Below are 27,037 nucleotides of genomic sequence, written 5' to 3'. Positions count from 1 at the left end.
TAAAGGGTGGGAATTTTTCCAAGGTCAATATATGTGCAGACCTGTTAGTGCCTAACTCCCTTCATATGTATACGCACACAGAAGATCAAATACGCACGTTAAAGATCATGTGATACAGGTCAGCGTCCGGTGGGTTATGGAAACAAGAACATACCCAGCATGCACCCCCACCTCGAAACGGAATATGGCTGCCTACATGGCGGGGTAACTATACAAAAAACGGTCATACACGTAAAATGTTTCATGTCTGAGTGTGTATGTGTGTGCGATTGAAACCTGAATGAATGACACAGAAAACAAATGACGAGCGCCCAATTGCAGCCGTCAGTCGGCTCTACCCAGGTGGGCATGTGCTGTACAAATGACCCCGTGTTTGTAAAGCGCTAAGAGCTTGGTCTCCGACGGAGGACAGGTGCAATATAAGTATCCATATCATGATTAATTCATTAATTTCTTAGATTATTGTGAACTATGAACATCAGAGAAGAATTCATACACAAAATTCAGCAAAAATACCTTAAAATCATTCTAAATCCAGTTAGCTGATACCGGAAGACAAACTTGTAGGAATGTTGGAAAATTTGTCTACATCTGCTGTCAAAAACGCCATGGCACGGAGAACTAATTCAATTTCTTGTTCTATATTTTATTTATCGTTAACGAACTATGTGTGACTGCACATGTCTGTCTTGTAAAACTTGTCACGGTTCCATTGACTATTTTTTCTGATTCTCATGCTGAAACCACACACAGTGACACACACAAACACATACACACACAAACACACACACACACACACACGCACACGTGTTCACGAAACACCTGACCCACCTGCCAGGATGATGAGGCCGAAGAAGACCACGAAGATGGTGGGCAGCAGGCAGGGCATCCTCAGGATCTCCCTCGCCCCCACCTTCCTCCTCGCTTGCTTCTGACGATTCTTGTTGCGCCGGCCCCCGATCCCTTGGATGTGCAGGCGCGCGTGAGCCCCGGGAACGAACATGGTTGGTTATGTAGGACCCAGATTGGGGTGAGGATGACAGACCTGACGGAATGGAAGTGCTGATGCAATCCTCAAGGTCAGAGGTCAGCGGGCATGCCGGGTGTCAGGGAGACACCGGGAGGAAACAGGAACACACGCTTGAATCCATGTATTGCTGGACTGGTTACGAGCACACACAGAAGAAAGTAGACTTCACTGACAAATCGTGAATGCGGGCGCCCTTGTCTGGGTACCCATGGTGATGTCATATATGGGTGTCTGTCAGAGTTTTCATGGAGACGTCATGCCCCGTGTGACGCCTTCCCTGACAATGACGTGATGCACCATCCGACACAGCGCTCAGGGAAAATCTTTGGATTTGATCATTTTCCTTTGCAACAGTGTATCTTGAAAACAGAATAACATAATAATTATAAAACTACAGGATTATAATCCAACCTGTATGACTCAAATCGTGCAGGTATGCACACATTAAAAAAAAACCAACCAACTCAATTGTTGGTATGTTAGATTATTTTCTTTCATACCTGTTTATTCTGGATGAATTGGACACGCACACATAAACACACACACACACACACACACACACACACACACACACACACACATCTCTCTCTCTCTCTCTCTCTCTCTCTCTATATATATATATATATTGAGAGAGAGTGTGTGAGATTCAGATAGATATACAGATATGATATTACATACGTATATGTCAGCTTGTGTGACAAGTATCCCTTATACATATACACGTCTTCACGCATAAACACATTTATCTGTTAATGATACATATACAAGTCTTTCCAATGACCTGTATATGGATCACATTTGTAAGTCATTCCAGTGGCGCTGACTATGGTTTACACCTGTCAGTCTGTCCAGTGACGTTGACTATGGTCTATGCCTGTCAGTCTATCCAGTGACGCTGACTATGGTCTATGCCTGTCAGTCTGTCCAGTGACGCTGACTATGGTCTACGCCTGTTAGTCTGTCCAGTGACGCTGACTATGGTCTACGCTTGTTGGTCTGTCCAGTGACGCTGATATGGTCTACACTGGTCAGTCTGTCCAGTGATATTAGCTATGGTCTACGCCTGTCAGTCTGTCTAGTAACAATAGCTATTGTCTACGCCTGTCAGTCTGTCCAGTGACATTAGCTATTGTCTACGCCTATCAGTCTGTCTAGTGACATTAGCTATTGTCTACGCCTGTCAGTCTGTCTAGTGACATTAGCTATGGACTACGCCTGTCAGTCTGTCCAGTAACATTAGCTATGGTCTACGCCTGTCAGTCTCTCTACTGACGTTAGCTATGGTCTACGCCTGTCAGTCCGTCCAGTGACATTAGCTATGGACTACGCCTGTCAGTCTGTCCAGTAACATTAGCTATGGTCTACGCCTGTCAGTCGGTCTACTGACGTTAGCTATGGTCTACGCCTGTCAGTCTGTCCAGTGACATTAGCTATTGTCTACGCCTGTCAGTCTGTCCAGTGACATTAGCTATGGTCTACGCCAGTCAGTATGTCTACTGACGTTAGCTATTGTCTACGTCTGTCAGTCTGTCCAGTGACATTAGCTATGGTCTACGCCTGTCAGTTTGTCCAGTGACTTTAGCTATGGTCTACGCCTGTCAGTCTGTCTACTGACGTTAGCTATGGTCAACGCCTGTCAGTCTGTCCAGTGACGTTAGCTGTGGTAGAATGTGGATGCACACCCCACGCACACACAAGTGAACACACACACACACACACACACACACACACACACACACACACACATGCATGCATGAACGCACGCACACACACTCACTCACTCACATATCTATCTATCCATCTATCTAATCTGTCTCCCTGCGCCTGTCTGCCTGCCTGTCTATACATATTGTCTATACATAAAACAGGCTCACATCTGAAAAAAGTGGAAAAGAAATGAGAAAAAATTACTTTCATTCAGTGATACAGGAAATCAAAAAGCAAAGATGCTGCGACGATATCATGAACGAGGACAGGAATGAGAGCAGACAAGGAAAGAGGGTGAAACATAAAACAGCAAGCAAACAAACAGAGAGAGAGATGAATAAGATAAGACAGATATCTTTATTTCCGAGGATAATATACATACACCTGTGTGCTCTTTTAAATCCAGCTCCCGCCCTGAACATGGTCTACACTGCACAATACTAAGTAAAGTCATAAGCATGGTGATAATGAAATAAAGAGAAAAACAAACAATCAACACACACACACACACACACACACACACACACACACACACACACACACTGACACATGCATGGTGTTGATAAAATACATTGGAAAGAGAACAACACACACACACACACACACACACACACACACACACACACACACACACACACATCAAATCAGATCACATTACATTACATTACATATACAAAACACACATACATCGAAATATAAGAATTGTATTGTTGGGCTGGATGGAAGGAGAAACATGAATGGGAGAGTAAACAACAACAGCAACAACAAAAAACACCAAAAGAAACCACATGGGGCTTGAAAGCATTTGTGCAGTATAAACCCCTTTGTAATATCAACTCAGGACAAGAAAACATAGGAAACAGTTTTGTTCAACGATGGGAACTTTGTTAAATGGGAATTACATCCATTGCATCACCTTCGACCTATGTCATGTCCGCAAGAAGAGAAATGACAGTAAAGTTACAGGCGCGCATCGGTGAACTGGAAACCTAATGACACATACAGACAACAAACAATATAACGATGAAATGTTAAGTATAAAACGTCAGTTGGATATTATAACACTTGTGAAAGCAAAGGGGGCGCAAACACAAGCGCGCGCTATGTGAGTAGAGGAGGGAGAGAAAAATACTGAATATTTATTTTCAGTTTAGAAAAAGCAAGAGAGTACGTAATACTATGACCAGGATTAAGACCAGCGAAGGAAAATTAGTTGAGGAACTAAAAGGAATTTTAGCAGAACAAGTAATATACTACTCTAACTTACACAATCGGTCTTCAGAAATTGAAATTGAGGATATTAACACAGCCATAAATGATTTTGTTTCTAACGAAGATTTCCCCAAGTTAGACCAAGATGAAGCTGCATCATGTGGAGGACAATTAACAGCCGAAGAAACAACCAATGTTATCAAACTAATGCAAAATGGATCCAGCCCAGGTAGTGATGGAATAACCGTGGAATTTACGTAAGTCTTTTGGAACAAAATCAGAACAGCACTGACAAACTCTTTTAATGAATCTTTCAAGACCAGTGATATGTCTTGCACACAAAGACGGGGGATGATTATCTTACTTCACAAAGGGAAATAACTTCAACGCGATCAGCTAACCAGCTGATTACAAGATACGAGGGTCATTCAATAAATAAGGTGAATTTTTCAGTATAAGGACTTCTAATACAGATAGAAGCTTACTTTTTTTTTTTTCAACATAGTCTCCCAGCACTGTCACACACTTTTCCCATCTGTGCACAAGCTTCCGTATTCCCTCAGCGTAAAAATCTTTGGACTGATGTCTCAGCCAGTCGCTCACAACACTTTTGACTTCATCGTCACTTTCAAACTTCATGCCTCTCGTGAACGCTTTCAAGGGACCAAACAGGTGAAAGTCTGAAGGGGCAAGGTCTGGGCTGTAAGGGGGGTGAGGGAGCAGTTTCCAGCCCAGCTCGTTGATGGTCTGCACCGTTCGGGCTGCTGTGTGAGGCCTTGCATCTTTGGCACCCACCGGCAGCTGACCTTCGAGTAGCCAAGGTCATCATGGACAATTTTGTGTGCTGTCCCAACAGATAAGCTCAAAGTCCTTGCAATGTCATCCACTGTCACCCTTCTGTCAGACTGAATGAGGTCATTGACTGATTCGATCACCTCAGGAGACCTCACTTCTGTAGGCCTTCCAGGCCTGTCTTCATCCTCAACACTGCTCCGTCCTTCTTTAAACAATTTAGCCGACTTGTAGACATTTTTTCGGCTGAAACATGTGGCACCATACACAGTTGACATTCTCCTATGAATTTCAACTGGTTTGCACCCTTCAGCAACCAAAAACTTGATAACTGACCGCTGTTCAATCCTGGAGCATGCTTCTTGGTCGGCCATCTTTGTTAATCGCCAAAACTCTCAAAGTTTTTTTTTAATCTGCAAAACAAATTAAATCCATGTGAAAAAGAAGTAAAACAAAAAAGAAAAGAAAAAAAAGTAAGCTTCTATCTGTATTAGAAGTCCTTATACCGAAAAATTCACCTTATTTATTGAATGACCCTCGTATTTGATAAATCTCTATCAGAAAGATTGTGTCGTGTTATCAGCAAACTAACTGACAAGATCAGCACTCTATGTTATACATGTATTCACAAATCTGCCCCTTCCTATCTCTGTGGCTGTCTTCACCTCTACACTCCATCTCGCTCACTACGATCGGCTTCGGATCCACTGTTTACGCATACCCATATTCAAACACTCGACTGTTGGGCGCCGTCTCTGGACCTTGCAATTGGAATGACTTCCTCTTTCGCTTCGTCAAGTCTCCACACTCAGCTCTTTCAAGTCTGGCCTTAAAACCCACCTCTTCCCAAAATAGCCTCCCTTCCCTGCCTCTACCTTGTCTTCGTTTCTCCAGTTTTAGAGTTATACATGCGTGTGAATGACTGGTGCGAAGGCGCTTTGATTCGTCTCTGCACAAGATTCAGCGCTATATAAATATCATTATTATTATTATTAAGATCAAGTAGGTTACATCAAAGGTAGAAACATTTCAACGATTATTTCGTCCATTGCTGATGTCATAGATTATTTAAATCATACTGGTAAATCTGGGTATCTGTTTGCTCCGGATTACTGTAAGGCGTTTGAGTCTATTTCAAGAGATTTTCTTTTTGCAAGCTTTCAAACTATTTCGTTTTGGAAAAGTTTATTAAATAGACACAAGCGCTTAGTAATAAGACATTTAGCAACATTAACCACGGAGGATTAGTATCAAAGACATTCCTAGTAACATGTGAAACAAGACAAGTATGTCCGTTGAGGGGATGTCCCCTCTTTCTTTCATACTATCTGTGGAATTATTGGCAATAAAATAGAGAAACAGCAACATCAAAGGTGTAAGCGTCCCATTTCCAAGCAAGAAGAACGCAGAAATCAAAATAAAACCGTTAGCAGATGACAACGCCTTTCCTTCCAAAGAAGAAAGACATAATTGAGACATCGGAAATACTGGATGCCTTTCCAATATTCTCTGGTCTGAGACTAAACAAGGATAAAACAAAAGCTATGGTTATAATACAGGAAAAATTCAGTCCATATGGGATCTTCCTTCAAGATAACTGACGAAATTTCAGGAATCTACTTTCAGAATGCAACCAGAGCGGAAAACATTGAGGACAACTGGTTAGTTAGAATCTAAAAAATGAATAAACTTATCAGTAAAAGAGATCTAAGTATGCATGGTAAAATAGTCATAACTAAATGTCCATTACTAAGTCAGTTCACATACGTAATGCAGTCTATTGGACTCCCAGACAAAGTACTTGGCATCATAAACGGAACCTCATATAATTTTTTTTGACAATGATGATATTCAAATAAATATAAAAAAAACTTTGAAAAACAAAAACAAAAGAAAGGTTATGGAAGGAGACTATATAGAAGGTGGGCTAAAATGATTAACATAGTTAATTTTCAAAAAGCATGCTATTTACAATGGGTTAATAAACTATACTTATAAAAAGATAACTGGGGTTATATTCCAAAATGGTGTTTCCAAGGACTTGCAACAGGTGTAAGAGTTGTTTTTAGAATAAACGGCCGCACTACTGATGAAATGCTAAAAACTATTCCAAATGAGTTCTGGAGAACAGTCCTGGAAATGAACTTGTTCATTAAAGAAGAGATCAATAGACACAACTTTTATCAACAGCTACTGTGGAATAACTCACAAATAAGATTTAAAGGAACAGCTTTGTTCTTCCCTAAATGGAAAGACAAAGGCGTAGAAAAAATCAATGACGTTATATGTAAAATTAACAATCGGCTTTTGAGTTTAACTGGGGTATAAAATAAAGTTGGACAGAATTTCGCAGTCACACGTTTTGAGTACAATGTAGTAATTAAAGCTATTCCAAATGACTGGAAAACATGGGTCCTGAGAAATGATATTGATTGATATACTGGCACGAAATCCTAAGCCATCTGATATAGTGAAAGCAATTGACTCCAGATTAATGCACAAGAGCAACAGAGTAGGAAATAATGCAAATAAACCTTGCAGCTATGGGTACTGGCTTCGAAAGCTTAATTTCGTACTTGAAGAAAAAGTATGGCTACTTGCACGCACGACAAAAAAGAAAGTAGACTAAGAGAACTGCACTGGGAAATAATTCACAAGGCCATGTATTACTGCATAAGATGAAAGTAGCGGACAGTATCGAATGCTCAATAATTATGTCCAAATGAAGTAAACTTCCGGCTTCAAATATCTGGGAGCAATCGTGTCAGATGAAGGATCTAAACCAGAAGTACTCTCGAGAATTGCCCAAACAACAATGGCACTCAACAAGCTGAACACCATCTGGAACAACAAAAACATCGCTCTCAGCTCAAAAATCAGACTGATGCGTTCCCTGGTTATATCAATATTGCTCTACGCCTGCGAGACTTGGACCCTGACTGCAGACATTGAGAGAAGAATCCAAGCTGTCGAGATGAGATGCTTTCGTAGACTACTTGGCATCTCCTACAGAGACCACATCACTAACACGGAAGTGAAGAACAGAATCAAGCAAAGTATTGGACCCTACGAAGACCTTCTGTCCATAGTGAAAAAACGCAAACTTAGGTGGTATGGACACATCTCCCGATCATCTGGTCTTGCCAAAACGTTCCTGCAAGCCACCGTACAAGGAGGCAGAAGGAGAGGACGGCAGAAGAAGAGATGGGAAGACAACATCCGGGGGTGGACAGGCTTGACGCTCGGTGACGCCCTGAGGAAATCAGAAAACCGTGAAGAGTGGAGAGGGGTGGTGGCCAGGTCAGCAGCGGTGCCCCAACGGTCTGAACCCAGACTACGGGAGAGGTGAGGTGAGGTGAGGTGAGAAGTAAACTTCATCGAACATTTCATTTACTTTTGTTGCCCAGTGCGAAGATTCCGGACTGACTGACCATTATTTGACCAGTTTGCTGGGGAAGCGAACCAACCTGACGATAGAAGACACTCTGTTCGGAGATGAACAAAGCGACCTTACTCTAAATGTTTATTGTATAATCAACGAATTAATTTTGATTGCGAAAATGTCCATCAGTATAGCAAAGAAAACAAATTCCTCTTCCTCTTTGTTTCTAATCTTCGAGCACCAGTATATCGATCGCAGTTTTCTTCAGTTGAATATACACCCTTATACAGAAACACACACACACACACACACACACACACACACACACACACAAATAAGGTCAGTGCCTGAAAGATGGAGAGAGTGAATGAGTCATTGCACAGGATGTAACATACACCAGAGCAAGAAAAAACACAGACACGCATAATCTTACACCAAAGATTAAAAAGTGCAGAATTTGTCTATCAGTAGAATATCACTCAGATAAAGAACTGTGCATGAATGATGTGCATGTATGAGGGGTGGGGTGGGGGTTTTGTGGTTATTGTTGTTTGTTTTTTTCTCGGCCAATGAAGAAAGACACGTGAAGAGCACTAAAATGAATGAAAATAAGAGTAAGACAATGTGCTCCGTGATCTTGCATGCAACTGAGGCCACAAGAGAAGAAATGGGGGAAGAGGGGAAAAAAGGGAAAAGAAGAAGAGAAAAAAGGAGAAGAAAATACAAAATGTACTTCGTCTTCTGTTGAAGATTGACACAATGGACATTTCAAATCAATCATGTCTCTCGATTTCGCCAACAATTAACGTAGGTCTAGAAAAATACCAAATGTAATGCGCTTCAAATGTCTATCAGCATGCATAGATATAAGTTCGACAAAAAACACGTATATGGCTGAATAAAATGAAATAGTCAAATATTTTACAATGTTGAACATGACAGTTCCATTTTTCTACCAACAATATTTCACGTAATATAAGAACAAATGAGTTATATCTTTGAAACATGTTATCCAATTCCAGCGACATTTTATAAGCCTTATGTGACAGCCTTTCACATTCAATCGAGTTAGTTTTGGCCAGTGCTGAATGAATTTAACACTAGAATGCAAGGACCCAGGATAGCTGGACTGCGACCCTTTATTCCCAAGGATTTGTTACCAAGAACTGTGGCCCGGCCGATATCCTATTTCTTGGTACAAGACGCACCACCTTCTTTGGCTTTGGACATAGGGGTCTGGGATTTACCTTTATCCTTTGTCTGGTTGCCAGACTCTGCTCTTCTAAAGGAGTCAAAGATACTGCTCTGACTGCTCGATCTCTCTGTGTTCGACACAGTGTTCTGGTGACCAATTCGCGAACCAGATGCGGCTCGTCTCGGTTGCAGACTATGCGCTGATGACTGGGTCTGTTGGACCGAGTTCATCCCTTCGTCACTTTTGTCACGAGTATGTCTCCTACCCTATTTGTTTGTCAACTATTTTTCTTGTCTAAGTGACTGTGTCAGTCTTGGTTGTCTCGTCATGTGTGTCATTATTCATGTTCATTTCAGTTTGTTCTGTTATTTATGTAATTCCATAAGCGTTGCCAGTGTCCTGTTTTTGACCATTTGTTGTTTCGTGTTCCACAACAATATCACTGTTAACAGCAACCACTTCGTGGTCTTGCATGCTGCCATTGTCATCCATCAAATCATCGTCGTTTGTCTCATTCTGGTCTCTGTTTTCATTCTGACTGTTAGTCTCATGTTTGTCATCTGTATAAGATAAGGGGTTATCAGAGTGAACGTTGTCATCGTCACATAAAGGATTTGTCTTGTTCTGATCATTGTCAGTGTGGTCAACATTGTTTGAGACTTCCTTCACAGGAGGAGTCATAGATTGTCCCATTGTTGTTCGCGGTCGGTCAGAACGTCTATTCTTTTCCCTGTTTGTTCTTGTATTGTGTGGATTTGACCTGGCAGTAGTATCTTTCATCATAATGATTCTTCTGTGTTGTGAAATGTTTTGTGTGCGATCATGAAGTTCATACTGTCTTGTCAATCACTGTATGAGAGCCGGGGACAACAGGAATGGAATCAATTCTGTCACCAACTTGGCTGTTGGAGTTTGCCAAGTCACCTGGCCTGTCACCTGGCATCCTGCTGATGTATGAGTTGTTCCCCTCTTGCCTCTGACCACGCTGGTGCTGGCGTGATGTGCTGGGCCTTTCACGTTACTGCCTCGTGGGTAGTCACGATGTTGTTTCCACGGACTGTTCCATGCACTGGGCCCCGGAAGTGCCCTCGGGGCTTGTAGTCACTGGATTGCCAGAATTCTCTGCTCCTGCTGGATGCTGTTCGTGTGTTGGCCTGTACTGGTGGCCAGTCCTCTCATTGCCATGGGGATGGGGAGAACTGTCCTCCAGTTTGGTTTTCCTGAACGTGGGCAGTAACTGGTGGCTGTCTCATTGCCCTGGATGGGGAGACTGTCCTCAGTACTGAACAGGTTGCTGGCTGTCTCTGTCGTATAGCTTCCCTGTGTATATGTATGTCTTGCCAAGACGCAGAGAAACTACAGCATCTCTCTCTGTCGTGTGGTGAGGCGACCCGGATGCCACTCGTCATACAGAGGTTGTCTCTGAGATCCTTATCACCCATAACCGCCATTTTGTCCGACCAGCGACAGAACTGAACAAGTATGGGGCGTGGGTCATTTCCGCGTGGGCGTGGCCTTCCAATACGAAACGCCCTAGTGATATCATTCTGCTGCCAGGTGGGTGACTCTGCGTGGTCGTTCAGCACATCTGTTATGATCTGAGTTGTCGTGTTCTCGTCCTCCCGTTCATATTCAGCAACGGTCCACCAAGAATACTTCACGAAATATACGAACAAAAGAGGTATATCTTTGACACTTTGATTCATCTAAATGTACCCAAAAGCAAATCTACGCAAATCATTTATCATATTTGGCACCACGTTTCTCTTACCTGTTATCCTGTTCTAGCGACATTCTATAAGCCTTATGTGACAGTTTTTCGCATTCAATTAAGTTAGTTTTAGCTAGTACTGAATTAATTTAACACTAGAATACAAGGACCCAGCATATCGAACCGTTTTACCATATATCAAAAAATCATTGTGTATTTCTTTGGAGAAAAAAAGATGTATTTTCCCGCAGTGTGCAGCAGCAAGATCAAGTCCTCATATTTCAGCTCCATATATACAGTAGGTTGAAACTGAGCAAGATTGAGACAGACAGAGACAGAGAGGGTATGACAGGTGATCTTGAATGAGCTGGAAACAGGAAAACCAAAATGGGCTAAAAAGAACAAAATAAGAAGAAAAGAAAGAAGAAGAAGAAGAAGAAGAAGAAAAACAAACAAACAAACAAACAAAAAAACAAAAAACACGAGGGAGAAGTGAACGTATTCTTTGGATCCCAGTGAGCAGAGGAGATTCTATTAGCAAGTGAGGAAAACTGCCAGTCAGACCACCACCCTGTCACCAGAGCTCTCGGTCAGAAAGGAAACACAATACACAGACAGGAAGTCGGACAGACAGACAGATAGACAGAAGAGTGGAGAAAGTGAGAGAAATTTGCCTTTTGCTTCTCTTACGGAATCGAGACGTCAAACTAAAGAAAAAATCCGCAGACAGAACTCGATCGTCTTCCATTCGTGAAAAACTCAGTGGAAATGCATGACAACAATACACGAAAGAAAAGAAAACGTGTTAATATTTCTCAAACATTGTTTAAATACGATCGTATTGTGAGAAAAAAAGTGACTGTTGTCATAGGGTTCTATCAATTTGTCTATTTCTGTATGTCATTTTAATTCTTTGCTGTCCATCCCTCCGGTCATACACAAGCATTTAAACACACACACACACACACACACACACACACACACACACTGTGGCAAAGTTGACACAACTACACGGAAAGAAGATGAGATCAAGAAGCGGCAGTGCTCGTGTGACTTCAGCAACAACCCATGCAACCAGCCGACAAACGAAAGCAGGTGGCAGCGCTGCGAAAATTAGAGAAACAAAACCTAAGCTGTCCGAAACGAGGTTGCCAAGTACGACAACGGAATTCCAAACCCCGGCAAAAAAAGGCGAGGAGATTTCTTCGATGGCGGTAAGCCTAAATACAAGTGATGCTTTATTAGAGCTAAAACAGACCATAACCACCCTGTGCACCCGTATCTCGTCACTGAAAAAGACCGTGGAGGCCCAAAATGAAACGTTACAGCAAATAACAAAAAGAGCTGTTTCTATTGAAACCAAAGAAAGTCAGACTGAATCCAGCCCCACAACAGCTCACATACGCTGAAGCAACAAAACTGAATCCACCGAGCCCGGAAAAAGCAAAGAAAACAGAGAAAACAACATCGAAAGAGAAGACCATCATCTCCAATGAAACAAGAGAGGCATGGCCTTCAAGACTCACTTGTGATAAATTAAGTCCCCTAGCATTAATTACAGAGTAATTTCCCTTTTTTTACTATCTGCACCAAAACGTTTGCAAAATAAATAAAAATTCCATGCTTAGCAAAAGAAGTTCCTGTTTGAACAAAAAATGATAATAATGACTTCTCTTGTTGTTGTGTCAGAATAAGAGGTCAAAGTGCCAAGTTTAGAGAATACAAAAAATATAAATATAACAGTAAATGCAGTTTGCATATAATTAGGCTTCTTTTTTTAAAAAATTTTTTGTGCCCATCCCAGAGGTGCAATATTGTTTTAAACAAGATGACTGGAAAGAACTGAATTTTTCCTATTTTTATACCAAATTTGGTGTCAACTGACAAAGTATTTGCAGAGAAAATGTCAATGTTAAAGTTTACCACGGACACACAGACACACGGACACACACACACACACACACACACACACAACCGAACACCGGGTTAAAACATAGACTCACTTTGTTTACACAAGTGAGTCAAAAAAGGAAACACCAAAACAGCAAAAGCTGCAGAACAGTGTCAGTAAGCCAGCCCCTGACGAAAAATCCACGAATGACGTCAATGTTAAGCAATCCGACGCAAAACGTTCCAACAAGGACACGTGTTCACAAGGATTTACCGAAAGTGCTTATCCTGCACGATTCCGTCATGAAAGGTGTGGAAGGAAAAAGACTTTGAAGATCGTAGATTCAACGAACCCAGGGACTTACGTAAATCATTTATATCCGCAGTGAAATATTCTGCGCAGAAAAATCCACACACAAAGTTCGTAATAAGCAAAATAACCCCCGTGAAAGAAAAGAAAACAGATACTAAACGGCAGCTATTCAACGCCATCTGCACTTCAGAACTTTATGTTGTAGCCAACATCTCCTTGGTGGAAAATACCAACCTGACAACACACTATCTCTGGAACGGTGTCCACCTGAACAGGAGGGGGACCAGTCTACTCGCCGGCAACGTTGGTCGTCATGTCCGAGATCTACTGTGGGAGACGCCAAGACGTCCAGCACGCCCCAACAGATCTCATCAACATCAGCACTACTCCGTCCATCCTCGCCACGAGTGGTACAACAGATACGACATGCTAACAGACTGGCCTATGTTCTGACACTTGAGTCAACTGTTATCGCCACAACCAGTTGACTGTTTCAATCACCAGCACCACAGAGGCAGCTCTGCTGAGTACTTTTTCTACACTTCGCCGTTACAATCATTAACGTTTTTCCTTATATAGTTTGTTAAACATTTTACCTATTAATTTCTTAGTTCCTAGTTAGTTCCTAGTCTTTCTTTATTCTTGTTTGAAAATTGGTTTATAACTGTGAACATTCGTATAAGTAGTTGACTCTATTACTTTTATTGTAGTAGTTGTTGTTATTGTTTTTTTGCGTGTGCCATAAGACATTATAAATTTTATTTCATCTATTTTTTCCAATACATATTACCCTCCTTCACAATGCCCCCCATTCGTAAACGTGCAATATAGATCATGCAGTGGAACGCTAGATCTATTTCCACAAATTTGCCATATCTCATCCAACATTTGGCAAACGAAAATTTCCAAACGCTTATATTACAATCCCTAAATGTGAAGAAGAATAACTTACCCAAGCTTCCAGGTTATTATCACCCACCTGTGCACCAGCAGGTTGATACTGCCACAAAAATCAGTGCAGCCATATATATCCAAGAAGGGACAGAGTACAGTGTATGCTCTCCACCAGCACCTAATTCTACTCCTGATTTCCATTCATGCGCGGCACGTGTTAAATTCAGTGACCACCTTACTCTTCGTGTCGTCTCTGTGTACTTACCTACAGGACCAAACGAGCTTAATACGGAATGGTTACATAATGTTCAAGATAATGAAAAATGGTTGATAGGAGGAGATTTTAACGCCCATTCACCTTTCTGGGACAAATATTGTGTATCAGTTACTTGTAACCGCTTTGTAGAAAATGCTGATGATTCTTCCTTAAGCCTTTTAAATGATGGCAGGGTTACCAGAATCCCTGATATTGTAACTCACAGGGCATCTGCAATAGATCTCTCTTTCATATCGGCTACGTTGTATCCAGAATGTAAATGGACAACGCATAAAGATACACTGGGAAGTGATCATCTACCGATCATCATGACTTTTAATGAAACTGAAAGATATACGGAATTTCAAAAAGACAAAGTCCCAAAGTATAACTATAAACATGCTGATTGGGAGAAATTCGAAAGTATGCTTACTTGCAAAAACACGGAGTCCGTAAACATTGGGGATATTGATAATTTATATTCCTTCTTTACTGACACCATATTACAAACCGCCGATATATCAATCCCAAAATGTAATTCGCTTAAATCAAACAAGCATTTAGGAAATATTTGGTGGACGCCAGCCTGTGAAGCAGCAGTAAATGATTAAAAAAAAGAAGTTTATAATGTATATGAAAAACAAGTCACAAGAAAATCTTATTGAAAAGAAAAGGGCAAACCATTATAGTATAACATGATCATTGCACAGGCTAAAAGACAATATTGGTCCTCATTCTGTAATAATGAGATATCCAGTCATAAAGACACTGAAAAGGTTTGGAAAAAATTCAATGAAATGAAAGAAGGTATAAATTTGCCATCTTGCCCAATTAATATAGAAGACAAAGAATTTCCGTCCAGGTGCAGAGAAAGCAGAAACATTTGTAGAAATTTTCGCAGAGTCTATGCGATTGGAAGGTCTATCGCCTAAAAAGAGTAAAACACAGAACCGAAGGAGAGAGCAAAATTGATTATACAGATCCAAGTCCCGATAACAGTCAATACATCAATGCTCCACTCACACTCATTGAGGTTAAAGACGCATTACTAACCCTCCCTAAAAAGAAAACATCTGTAGGACTTGACGCGGTCTCAAATGAGATGCTTAGACACTTACCAGAAAATTTTGTTGTTTTGTTATTTAAGCTTTTTCAAAAGTGCTGGATTGATGGTTTAATGCCAGCACAATGGAAACAGTCTATTGTAATACCAGTTCATAAACAAGGAAAATGTAAAACAGATAAGAACAGTTACAGCCCAATTGCGCTAACATCACATACTGGTAAGCTGATGGAAAGAATAATTTTGAGAAGACTGATGTACTATTGCCATAAAAATAGAATTATCCCAATTAATCAAGCGGGCTTTCAGAGAGGTAGATCTGCAACTGATAATACAACACATATAAAACAACAATTTGCTAGAAGAAAAAACGTTCTTGCAACTTTCTTTGATATAAAGAAAGCCTATGATCAAGTTTGGCATGCAAAGTTACTCTTTAAACTGAAATCTGTTGGCTTTTCTGGGCGTCTCTATAATTATATCAAAGATTTCCTGACTAAAAGATGTATACAAGTACGAGTTGGAAATACGTACTCAAATCCTAAGACTCTTCACGTGGCATTGCCCTTGTTCAACATCTTGCTGAACGACTTACCCCAACATTTATCAAAAGACGTGATCCTAGTGCAATACGCAGATGATATATGTATGTGGATGAATGTAACTATGAAAAGAAATACATCAAAAAGGGCATTAAACTATATTCAGAAAACATACAAAAGAGAAACAGATAAATTGAATAAGTATATTGTCGACAATGGTCTCACATTATAAGCAGAAAAAAACTCACATTATGCTTTTTAACAATGGTAACAATCCAGAAGAGTTACCAACATTTAAAATTGAAAATGAGCCCATTTAGTACAGAGATATGATAATAAAATTAAAAAAAAAAGGCTTAATGCTTACTTCAAAACTAGCTTGGAATGCCCATATTGAATATATAATAACAAAAGCAAGAAAATGTTTAAACTTGCTCAAAGTTATAAGTAAACAGTGCTGGGGACAAGACACAACGATACTGAAACATTTATCATCATCACTTATTCGATCCAAACTATCGTATGGACAAGAAGTCGTTTTCAATGCTCCAAAGTATTTGTTAAAGAAGCTTCAAAGCATTGACTACAAAGCATAAAGACTTGCCCTTGGCGTACCTTTCCACGCATCAACCCTCGGAACATATAAAGAAATAGGAGAATTACCTTTGGATGAATACCGAAACCTGGCATGTGCTAAATACGTATTGAGAAGCTCAACAACTGAAAATTTTACATCGGAGGAAGTAAGAATTACCTCTGAAAACAACTTCCCTAAAAGAGCTAAAACGGTATCTTACGTAACACCATTTAGCACGTTTGTGTCAAACCTTTTCCAAAAGTCCGAAATTAATCCAGATAATGTAGACACGCAGAAAACAGTAAGTCCATGACCCATTTGGGAGATGAGTAAAGAACAGTTTGATATCAATCATACTGACATTGCAAAAAAAAAGAAAATCCAAATATCATGGCAACAGAAGTCCGATTACACCTTCACAATAGATACCGTGACCACTTACATATTTACACAGACGGCTCACTCCTAGACAATGGCCAAGCAGGTTCAGCTTTCGTTATACCAAAAGTGAAAACTGAACGATCATACCATATTGGTAAAGATCAGTCAATATTCACAGCTGAACTTATCACTGTTCTTATGGCTTTAAATTATATTCTTGATCTTCCAGTTTGCCTTCCACAAGTCTTATTTTGTGTTGATTCAAAATCTGTATTATATGCTTTAAACTCATCAAATTGTAAGAACAAGTCCAAAATAATAATAGAAATAAGTCACATTGTACATCTTTTGAATTTGAGAGGAACACATATAACTTTTTGGTGGGTTCCTTCTCACCTTGGTCTCCTATATAATGAATGGGCTGACAGGGCTGCAAGAAAAGGTGCAAAACACCAACAGGGAACCACAGACCTCTATGTACCTTTGTCTGTACAAGAGGGGTACCGCTTACTAGAAAAAGCATCATGGAGCAAAGTCAGGGAAGTATACCAGCAAAATGGCAAAGTTTTAAATAAAAGTATAAATAATATTCAACAACCGGAATCTATCAATCAATCAATCAAATACATTCAGTAATTTATTCAGATTAAGGCAAATTCAGGCATAATCAAACAGGATAAAGCTGAACGCTTTTATAACAAAGTTCAGCAGAGATGTTAAATGCATATGTGGAGAATCTATTTCTAGCAAACACATACTCTTTGAATGTCAGAGTCTGAAATCGTTTTACCAAACTTCTCGGAAAATTCTTTTGAATGTATTTTTGATAATTTCAAGATGTTATCTGCTATTGCAGAAGGCTTGCTGCATAGTCCAATTGGACATTTGTTATAGTTGTTACAGTTGTTTGATGTTAGCGTTTCCTTCTATATTGTGCCTATGTCTCCCCTTTTAATGTTTTATTTTTTCCAATGCTCTGTATCTTTCCCCACCACACACACACATGCGCACACACACATCATTCTTCACCCTCTGCCCAATACCGTTCCCACCACCAAGCCCCGCCCTCCACCTCCCCCCCCCACCACCCCCTCCCTTTTTTTTTTCGTCTAATATCACTTAAAGTGGAAGACGTTAAACTGAAGACTACTACTACTACTACTACTTCTACACACACACACACACATTTTACAAGATGTTATTGAAATGAAAGTTCATGATCACTGCCCCTTGTCATTGAAGATCAATCATCATATCCACAAAGAAACTGGCCATGTGTTACGAAATAAATTACATGTTTCTATGGACGGAGTTAGTCATGTTAACAACCCTTTTCAGGATATTGCTTTTTCTTGGGATGAAAATTCCAAAATGAAAGTTAAGATAATCCTAGCATCACCAGAACTGAAAACAAACCAAAAAACAAAAAAAACAACGATTAAACTATATTCATGATATTTTGAATACTCAACTTTCCAACAGTTCCAGTACATATTATATGATCAATACAATCATAGATGAATTCACACAAATATTGCAAGACGCAGCAAAAAAATGTCTGACATGCAGAATAAAAAAAGTCTAGGAAGATAAGGCGACATAACAAAAAAATGGTTTGGCAAAAAATGTGTTGTACAACGCAAAGAATTGAAATCAATTCTAAATGCTTTAAACAGATACCCATTTAACAAATATCTACATCAGAAATAGAAAAATTTATAATAAAATGATTAAGAAAAAAAGTAGAATCTATAAATCAAAACTAGTTGACTCGATAAACAAAGATCTAGCCTATGATCCAAATACATTGTGGAAAAAATTGAAACAGCTAAAAACAATGGAAACGCATCAAAGCACACAATCCCTGTCAGTTAAAAGATGGATTACCCACTTACATGAACTTACTGGGAACAAAGTTGGTATGGATAATGAAAACCAAAATACCATTGATAATGGGATGAAAAACGGTTTTAACAATGTGGATTGTAATAACACGTTGTTTAGATAATGATATATCTGACACAGAAGTAATAAAAGCGTGCCAAAAATTGAAGAACAACAAATCACCGGGCATAGATGGCATCAGATATTAGATAATTAAAGCTGTCTTACCAGACTTACTTCCCACAATTAAAACAGTACTTAATTACGTTCTAAAAACTGGATGTTATCCGGATTTGTGGAAAAATGGGATATCTATCCCAATTCATAAAGAGGGCGATAAATCAAACCCAAATAACTACAGAGAAATAACTATCAACAAATTTCCTCATGACCATGTTCATCTAAACTTTTTTAAACAAATACTGGGTGTCCACAAAAAAGCCACAAATTTAGCAATACTTGGTGAAATAGGCAAATACCCCTTAAGTTTAAAAGTGATTTGTCAAGTAATAAAATTTTGGTTTCACATAACACAGGCACGAGAAAATTCGCATATCAAAAATGTGTATTATGACATGCTTACAGAGGAAACAAAACAGCGAACATGGATTAATTTCGTTGAAATTATATTACAGAATCTTGGTTTAAGACACGTTTGGAATAATCAGTCAACATTCAATATTGATAGACTCAGCCACGTTATAATGAATAAACTAGAATATGGATATGTTTTATTCTGGAAGAGAAACAAATCTGAAAATAAATCTAAACTACTATTTTATATTTGTGACCAAGCGCGCTATGCTTGCTCCAACACTATTCACGCACAAGCCACAGCAGACGACAGTTTTCCCTCATAACCCGCGCACAGAATGTGTGACGTCACTCCGCTTACATCATTTTGTCCTCCTCGCCAGACACCTGCTCACAGCTCGCCCAATGTCGCATCCCGGTACGTCATTGGCTGAGAGCAAACTTGTGTTTCTGTTCCACAGTATTTAATTAATAGCTCTTTTGTTAGATCAGTAAACTACTAGTATTATATACTGGCAGAATCGTCTTAACTCCATCTTTAAATCTATTCCACTTATGTTTGCCTACGTGAAACTGATTTAACGCAGTTTGTAATTTTCAGCGACGAGCTCGTTAAAACTGACCCTGTTCAGGTGACTTAAATTAAGATTATAAATTCATCTTAAATAATCAACACTTCATTTTACACTCATTATAAAGTAGGCGTTGAGCTCTTTCTTTTGCAACTTATCCGATGCAAATCGGTTCAGTAATCATCTAGAAATCTGTCACTGAACACCTTGTAACAAGCACAGTTCTCATCAGATTTCTTCAGATTAGTGACGATCTGGTTTGCAGCCCACGTGATTGTCTTTGTAGTTCGCCTAATTTGTATAAATTGGCCGAGCGGGTGATGAGTGGTCACTTCCACACCCGAGCCAGCCGCGGCCAGCACCTGCTCTCTTTGTCTCTTGCTGTGTCGCGGGCAGTGTGTCGTGTGTGTCCCCACAACGGCTGACACTTCGCTACGTATCGCTGTAAGTACTAGTGTGTAGAATGTGTTGATTTGTAAATTGTATTATTCGACACTGTACTTGTGTTCATATGAGTATGTTCAGTTATTGCTTTCTTCAGTTAATTCTTTGTTCAGTTATTGCTTTGACATGTTACTCACAGCTCGGCAATGATTGATCTAGAAATTGCCATGTCGTCATATGCTCGGAGCAGTGTTCCATTTCATTCTTCATAACGTCACAGTCAGTGACGTCTCTGTACACAGATAGTTTGTTCCAGAATGTTCTAGTGAGTGGGTAAAGTTCATTCACCACTTAATGGTTAAGCCATGGTGGTTCTTCACTTACTATCTGGTCTATCAGTTTGCCAGTATTATATCTAAGCCACTGATTCTCTATCTTGTTTATTATTCATGTATTATTTTACATGCTGATATCAATTGTACTGCTACAGTGTGCTCAGTACTCTAAGAGGTGTGTAGTATTCTGCTGTTGTGATTACAAGATAGTGTTGGGTTAATTGTTTCAATCACTTTAACTGAGCTATTTAAATGTATTAGAAATGTCATTTGATGTCAGCGTCTGGTCTTCACACATATGCATTTTGTTGTTGCGTATCCCAAACCCGAGTGATAGTCTTTCCATGTATACATGTGCTTTACTATTCACTTGTGCCGACATGTTGTGCTTATGACATTTGTTTGTGTCATTCCAGGCACTGTCTTCTCTTTTAGTTCTTCTTCTTAGTTCTTCTCCTAGTTGTCTTCTTCTCTTTTTATCTTCTCATTGTCTTCTCCTAGTTGTCTTCTCTTTTAGTTCTTCTTCTTAGTTCTTCTCCTAGTTGTCTTCTTCTCATTGTCTTCTCTTAAACTAGTTCTCTTCTAGTCTTCTTCTTCTTCTTAGTTCTCCTAGATATCTTCTTCTCTTAGTTTTTCTCCATGTAACTATTGTAAATAAAACAATAGAAAAACCCATTTGTGACTGGCCTCTATATGTCCCTGGCCTGTGCGTGGGATCTTGTCTATCCTTTTATTCAATCAATCAATTAGTTAAGTCTTTTGTGCCGTACCCCCTTCAGTAACCACTCGGTACACGGCTACATATTAAAAAAAAAATGTTTTGCTTTTTTGTTCATTGTTTCATGTAACTTTGCATGAGTGTCTTATAAACCTTGTTCAGGTTTAATTGACATTAAAATTTATTCTGATTCTGATTCACACACACACACACACACATGCGCATGGGCATGGTTTTTGTCCTGTGATATGTCTGTAAATCTTGATTTATATTTATATCTGTATGACGCGCAATAGCCTCATAGGTGGTCTGATTCTGAATCTGGTGGGTAAAGGGTGGAGACTTTTCCAGGTCAACATATGTGCAGACCTGCTAGTGCCTGAACCCCCTTCGTGTGTATACGCACGTAGATGATCAAATACGCATGTTAAAGATCCTGTAACCCATGTCAGCGTTCGGTGGATTATGGAAACAAGAACATACCCAGCATGCACATCCCCGAAAACGGAGTATGGCTGCCTACACGGCAGGACAAATAAACAGAACGGTCACACACGTAAAATGTTACATGTCTGTCTGAGCGTGTATGTGTGCATGCCTGAAATCTGATTGAATGACAAAGGAAACGAATGATGAACAGCCAGTAGCAGCCGTCAGTCGGCTCTACCCAGGTAGGCAACCTCTTGTGCAAATGACCCCGTATTGTTTGATCGAGGATAGGCGCTATATAAGTATCCAATTAATTAATTGATATTTTCTGACAAATTTATATGATTCTACCGGCCGCCGTGGCGAAGTGGTTAGCGTCGCGGACTGACGGCTGGGAGGACGCGGGTTCGAATCCCAGCAGAGGTGGGTTTTTCGGCCCGTGGCCGGCTCCTACCCAGAGTTGAGTGTGCTGTGGGCTTAATGGGGAGACTGGGACCAAACAGTCGAGTGTCATCCACTTGAAGGATGCGTCTTTGGGTGTGTTGCTCTAATTACCTGACCAACACTGCAAGTGTCTGTATCTCTCGGGCCTGGTTAACGCCGGGATATCATTATGACAAGAAGCGTAGAGTACAGCCTTGTCACGTAGTCCCAAACCAAAATGGACCTCCATGGCGACATCCTCCTCCTCCTTCTCATGTTGACCTCAGTTTCGATACCCCTCCACTTCCGTGCTTGAGGTGAGTCCTGTCAATGTTGTCAGTGTCGGCAGATTCATTGGGGGCTGTTGAGGGACGTGGTGGCGGTCTCCACTCTGGGAGGGATGCTCACTCAGTCTGGCTCCGCGACTAAGCTATTATTGTCGTTAGTAGGGGGCTTAGTAGGTGGTGTCCTAAGTAGGTTAAATCAGAACAGGCACCACTGAACACCACCGAAGTGACTCAGCAGCCTCCTGTGTGGTGTGTGGCCTCCTGGCGACCTAACATCGATGGCTGTCTGTGGACGGGGTCAACCCGCTATTGCCGCAACCCGCTATTGCTGCGGCCCGTTGTTGCCGCAACCCGCTATTGCCGCGGCCCGTTGTTGCCGCAACGATTTTGGATTTCACATTGAAATCTTGAACCTTGACCTTGACCTTGACCTTGCTACAGCAGTTTGAATAAGGTATGGTATTTTGCCGTGACAGAAAATTTAAAGGGCTATAACTCGCAATCGACTCGACCGATTGATATCAAATTTCACTAAAGGTTGATAGGTTCTGTCTATAGAAATCAAAACATTTTACATTGAACAAAGTTCAAGGTCACATTTTTCTAAAAATATAAATATGAAAAATTCGATTATCTTAAATGTTCTTTGACGTATGTCTACCAATTTTGTCAACATGACAGTTCGTTTTACGTGCAAAAATGTCTGTAAATTGCATTGTGATATGTGCAAATTTGAGGTGTCTATGACGTCATAAAATTTGACAATCAATCAAAACTTGTGATAATGTTTCTTTGACTTGCCCATTTGTTTTTCTTTCAACACTTGTGTGTTTTCGTGACAAAATATGCGTTGCTTTTTCTTTTTTGCAAGGTTTGAAATAAACATAAATCTAAATCATTCACATTTCTAGGAAAATGTTCAGATGGCTTGCCCACTTTTAGCCATTGTCTTTGGCAAGGACGGAATGCATGACGATACTTGGCCTCTTTAATTACGTCATACTGACTTTGCGGATTGCGTCATTAGGCTTTCTTGAAAAGAATTATTCCTGTCACTGCACAGTGTAGACCAGACTAGACTAAAACCGGAACTCTCTCTCTCTCTCTCTCTTCCTAACCGGAACTCTCTCTCTCTCTCTCTCTCTCTCTCTCTTCCTCTCTCTCTCTTTGTATCTCTCGCTTTGTCTTGACAAATATGTTATGTTAAAGGACATAGGACACTCCATGAAGTACGCATTTCTGGGAAAATGTTCATATGGGCTTGCCCGCTTGTTAATTTTTGCGCCAGTCAGATGCCATCAAACAGTTGCGTACTCACGTGACTTGGGCGCTCTTTTTTTTGGTAACTGTGAGGGTTTGTTCCATGCTCAACGTCATTTCTGTTTTTCCCGGACAACGTGGTAGGCTATCATGAATGACAGACAGGCTTCCATTTGCGCGGGTGACAGAGGAGGGAAAGTGCTGATTTGTGAAGGTCATAGATACCATAAAAGAGGTGAAAATGGTGATACAGCGCACTGGCGTTGCTGGAGGTACCCACAGTGTGCAGCAAAATTAAAGACAAACACGTTTGACGCCGATGCACCGAACTCAAACATTCGTGTGAGGCTATATGAAGATCACATTCATCCCCCTGATTCGGAAAGGATTCAGAAATCAAAATTTGTCGCCACTTTGAAAGAACGGGCAACTAATAACCCAACGTTACCCACCAAACGCTTGTATGACGCAGAAGTCGCCAATGTTCATCGAGGAGCACAGGGAGGAGGGGACCGTCCAGAACTTCCACAGTTTAACTCCGTCAGATCAATTGTACAGCGAGTGAGGGAACACAATGTGCCACCAATCCCAGGAACCATTGAGGACGTGGCCATTGCTGGGCCATGGGCAGTTACTTGGCTGCAAGAACGCCACCTGCTTGTCAATGATATTGACTGGGGCATAGCAATTTTTGCTACAGATGCAAACCTGTTGCATTTGCGACGGAGTCAAACGGTGTATATGGATGCTACTTTCCGGACGTGCCCTCGACCATTCACCCAGTTTTTCACAATACTGGGTGATGTGCATGGATTTGTTGTGCCTTTAGTCCAGGTCTTGATGTCACAGAGGACCATTGGACATTACCGACAAATTTTTCAGAGAGTGAAACAAGCTGTACGGAGAACATCTCATCACAACTGGCGACCCCAAAGAGTGATTTGTGATTTCGAGGTAGCACTCCACACTTCTATTGAAACTGAGTTGCCACATGCCCGACTGTCTGGGTGCTATTTCCATTACACCCAGAGCATCTGGAGAAGAGTTCAAGAACTTCGCCTTGCTGTCCCATACCGCCAAGACCATCATCTGACCAGAGTCACCAAGAAAATCCTTGCCATTGGTTACCTTCCACACGCTCTTGTGCAAATGAACTTCAATGTGCTTGTAACTGACAGACGTACCAGACGGCTTGTAAACCAGTACCCTGCCCTTGACGAGTTCTTCGCGTACGTGCGCAGCACCTACATTTCACAGCAGTTAGCCCCTTTTCCACCAGCATTGTGGAATGCCTTTGAGAGAGATATGGATCAGCGTACCAACAACAGAGTTGAAGGTTAGTATTTTTTTTAATGTTATTTTGCTTTGTTTTGTTCTTCTTTCTACCTTTCAAAACAGCCTTCAAAATGCGTCGAAGTAAAAAACAGCCCCGTTTCCCTTAATTGCTCATTTTTTAGACAACAGCAGTATTCTTCCACTTTGTGGCAAACCCTGTATATAGTCATTGTTTTAATTTACGGAATTGTTAGCTGAAATAAAGGTAACATCTTTGTACAGCGCTCCGAGCCAATGACATTGTTTGTTAATCGCGCTTTATAAAAAGCTGTATATTATTTATATTACTATTAGTATTATTAGTGATGTTATTATTGTTGTTCTTGCTCTTCTTCTTCTTCTTCTTCTCGTGAGTTGAATCAGCTGAAGGGTCAATTTCATTTGTGCAATTCATACATTCGGTGCAGTCCAGATGTCTGTGCACTTTATTTAAAAGTCGTAATCAACGATTAAATCTTCAGACAGTGTTGTAAGGTAAAATGAAAGAAAAATTAACCGTTTCCGAACTCTCTATTGTATGTTCATCAAGCGATGTTAAAAATGTATGTGAGCTTACAGTACAAATACACTTGTTTTACTTTACGTCCTTTGCTGGTATTGATGCCAAGTTACTTAATATCATGTATAATTTCGTCCGAAATCTTGTAGCACCTTTATGCGAGTTCGCGCTTGTAATAAACAAGCTAGCGAAGTGTTTTCAGGAGAGAGAGAGAGAGAGAGAGAGAGAGAGAGAATGAAGGGAGGGAGTGTGTGTGTGTGTGTGTGTGTGTGTGTGTGTGTGTTTGACGCAGAACACTTGGTTTTTGTTTTGTTATTGTGCAGCCTACCACCATGCCCTCAGTACTGCTGTCCAAGTAAAGCATCCATCCCTTTGGACCTTCATTACCCACATCAAAGATCGCCAAGCTGTCACCGAGCAGATGACCTTTGCTGCCGAAAGAGGAGACGCCCCTCCACGAAGGCGCAGAAAATGGAGGAATCTGGAGAATCGCCTGAGAAGACTCCAAGAGCAATACAACAGAGGGGCCCGAGATCTGGACTCCTACTGGAGAGCAGTAACTCACTGCACCTGGGAAGCTGTTTAACTGATCTTGCTTTCATCAACAACCACCAAACAACAACTGTTTTTTCCCTTTATGACGATGGCATGGAATGTTGCTCAGTGTCATTAATTAAGACGACATGAACAAAGTGTGTGCACGTTTTGAACATACATTAATTTGATTCGTTTCTGTCATATGCAGAAATGTAGTTCACAATTGACAATTTCGTCTTCAGCACGTTATGGAGAGTTCATTATTTCGCTTGTGAAGCACTGATGCCACAACCAGTATTGTAAACACCTTTAGTGCAACTCGCAAAGATCTCTTTTTGTAGTTTGGTTCCAACAACACGTTAGTGCACTTTCTTTTGATTTTTTTGTGGTAAAATTGTCTTCTTGAGAAAGCGTGGTACGTTACGAACGTTTTATTTCTTTTTTTAGTTTTATTTGTCCCCCACCCCCACCCCCTTGTTTTTGTCCCTCCCCCCCTTTTTTTGGCTTTTAATATGTGATGACACCTGAATGTGTGTTGAACATAATGTGACGAATCCAGATTAATTTTCTTGATTTATAAGACAACGATGCTGTCGCGTGCGACAGTGTAGCGTTGAAAAAAAAAAAAGAGAAGGAATTTGGGTCAACTTGACCCCTTGAATACGTCATGATTTTCGCTGTTTGCTTTGTTTGTTTTTTCTTGTTCCCTTCTTTCTTTCTTTATTTCTATGCGTGCGTGCACATGTGCGTGTGTACGCGCGAATGAGCGTGTGCTCCTTCCCTCCCTCTAGTCAGCTCAGGTTGATGTTTTCTTTTTTTTCGTGCATGCATATCTGCCGGTTGTTTAGCTCAACTACAAGTTTGATAAGGACAATTCATACGGAATCTACCTCGA

General features: G+C 40.5%; 1 protein-coding gene across 2 annotated transcripts in view; it reads right to left on the bottom strand.

Annotated features, from left to right (window-relative positions):
- Window positions 1-27,037, bottom strand: part of LOC143295366 (uncharacterized) — a 378,847-nt gene that overhangs the window by 63,612 nt on the left and 288,198 nt on the right. For both annotated transcript variants that reach the window (XM_076607023.1, XM_076607024.1), the window contains exon 4: window positions 832-1,389. In XM_076607023.1, the coding sequence (XP_076463138.1) occupies window positions 832-1,003 (172 nt within the window). In that variant the 5' untranslated portion in view covers window positions 1,004-1,389. The remainder of the gene's footprint in view (window positions 1-831; window positions 1,390-27,037) is intronic.

The sequence above is a fragment of the Babylonia areolata genome, chromosome 20, assembly GCF_041734735.1.
Source record: "Babylonia areolata isolate BAREFJ2019XMU chromosome 20, ASM4173473v1, whole genome shotgun sequence".
In the NCBI taxonomy this organism is placed as follows: Eukaryota; Metazoa; Mollusca; class Gastropoda; order Neogastropoda; family Buccinidae; genus Babylonia; species Babylonia areolata.
The sequence above is the reverse complement of the archived record's forward strand: the minus strand, read 5'-3'. Positions and strand labels throughout refer to the sequence as shown.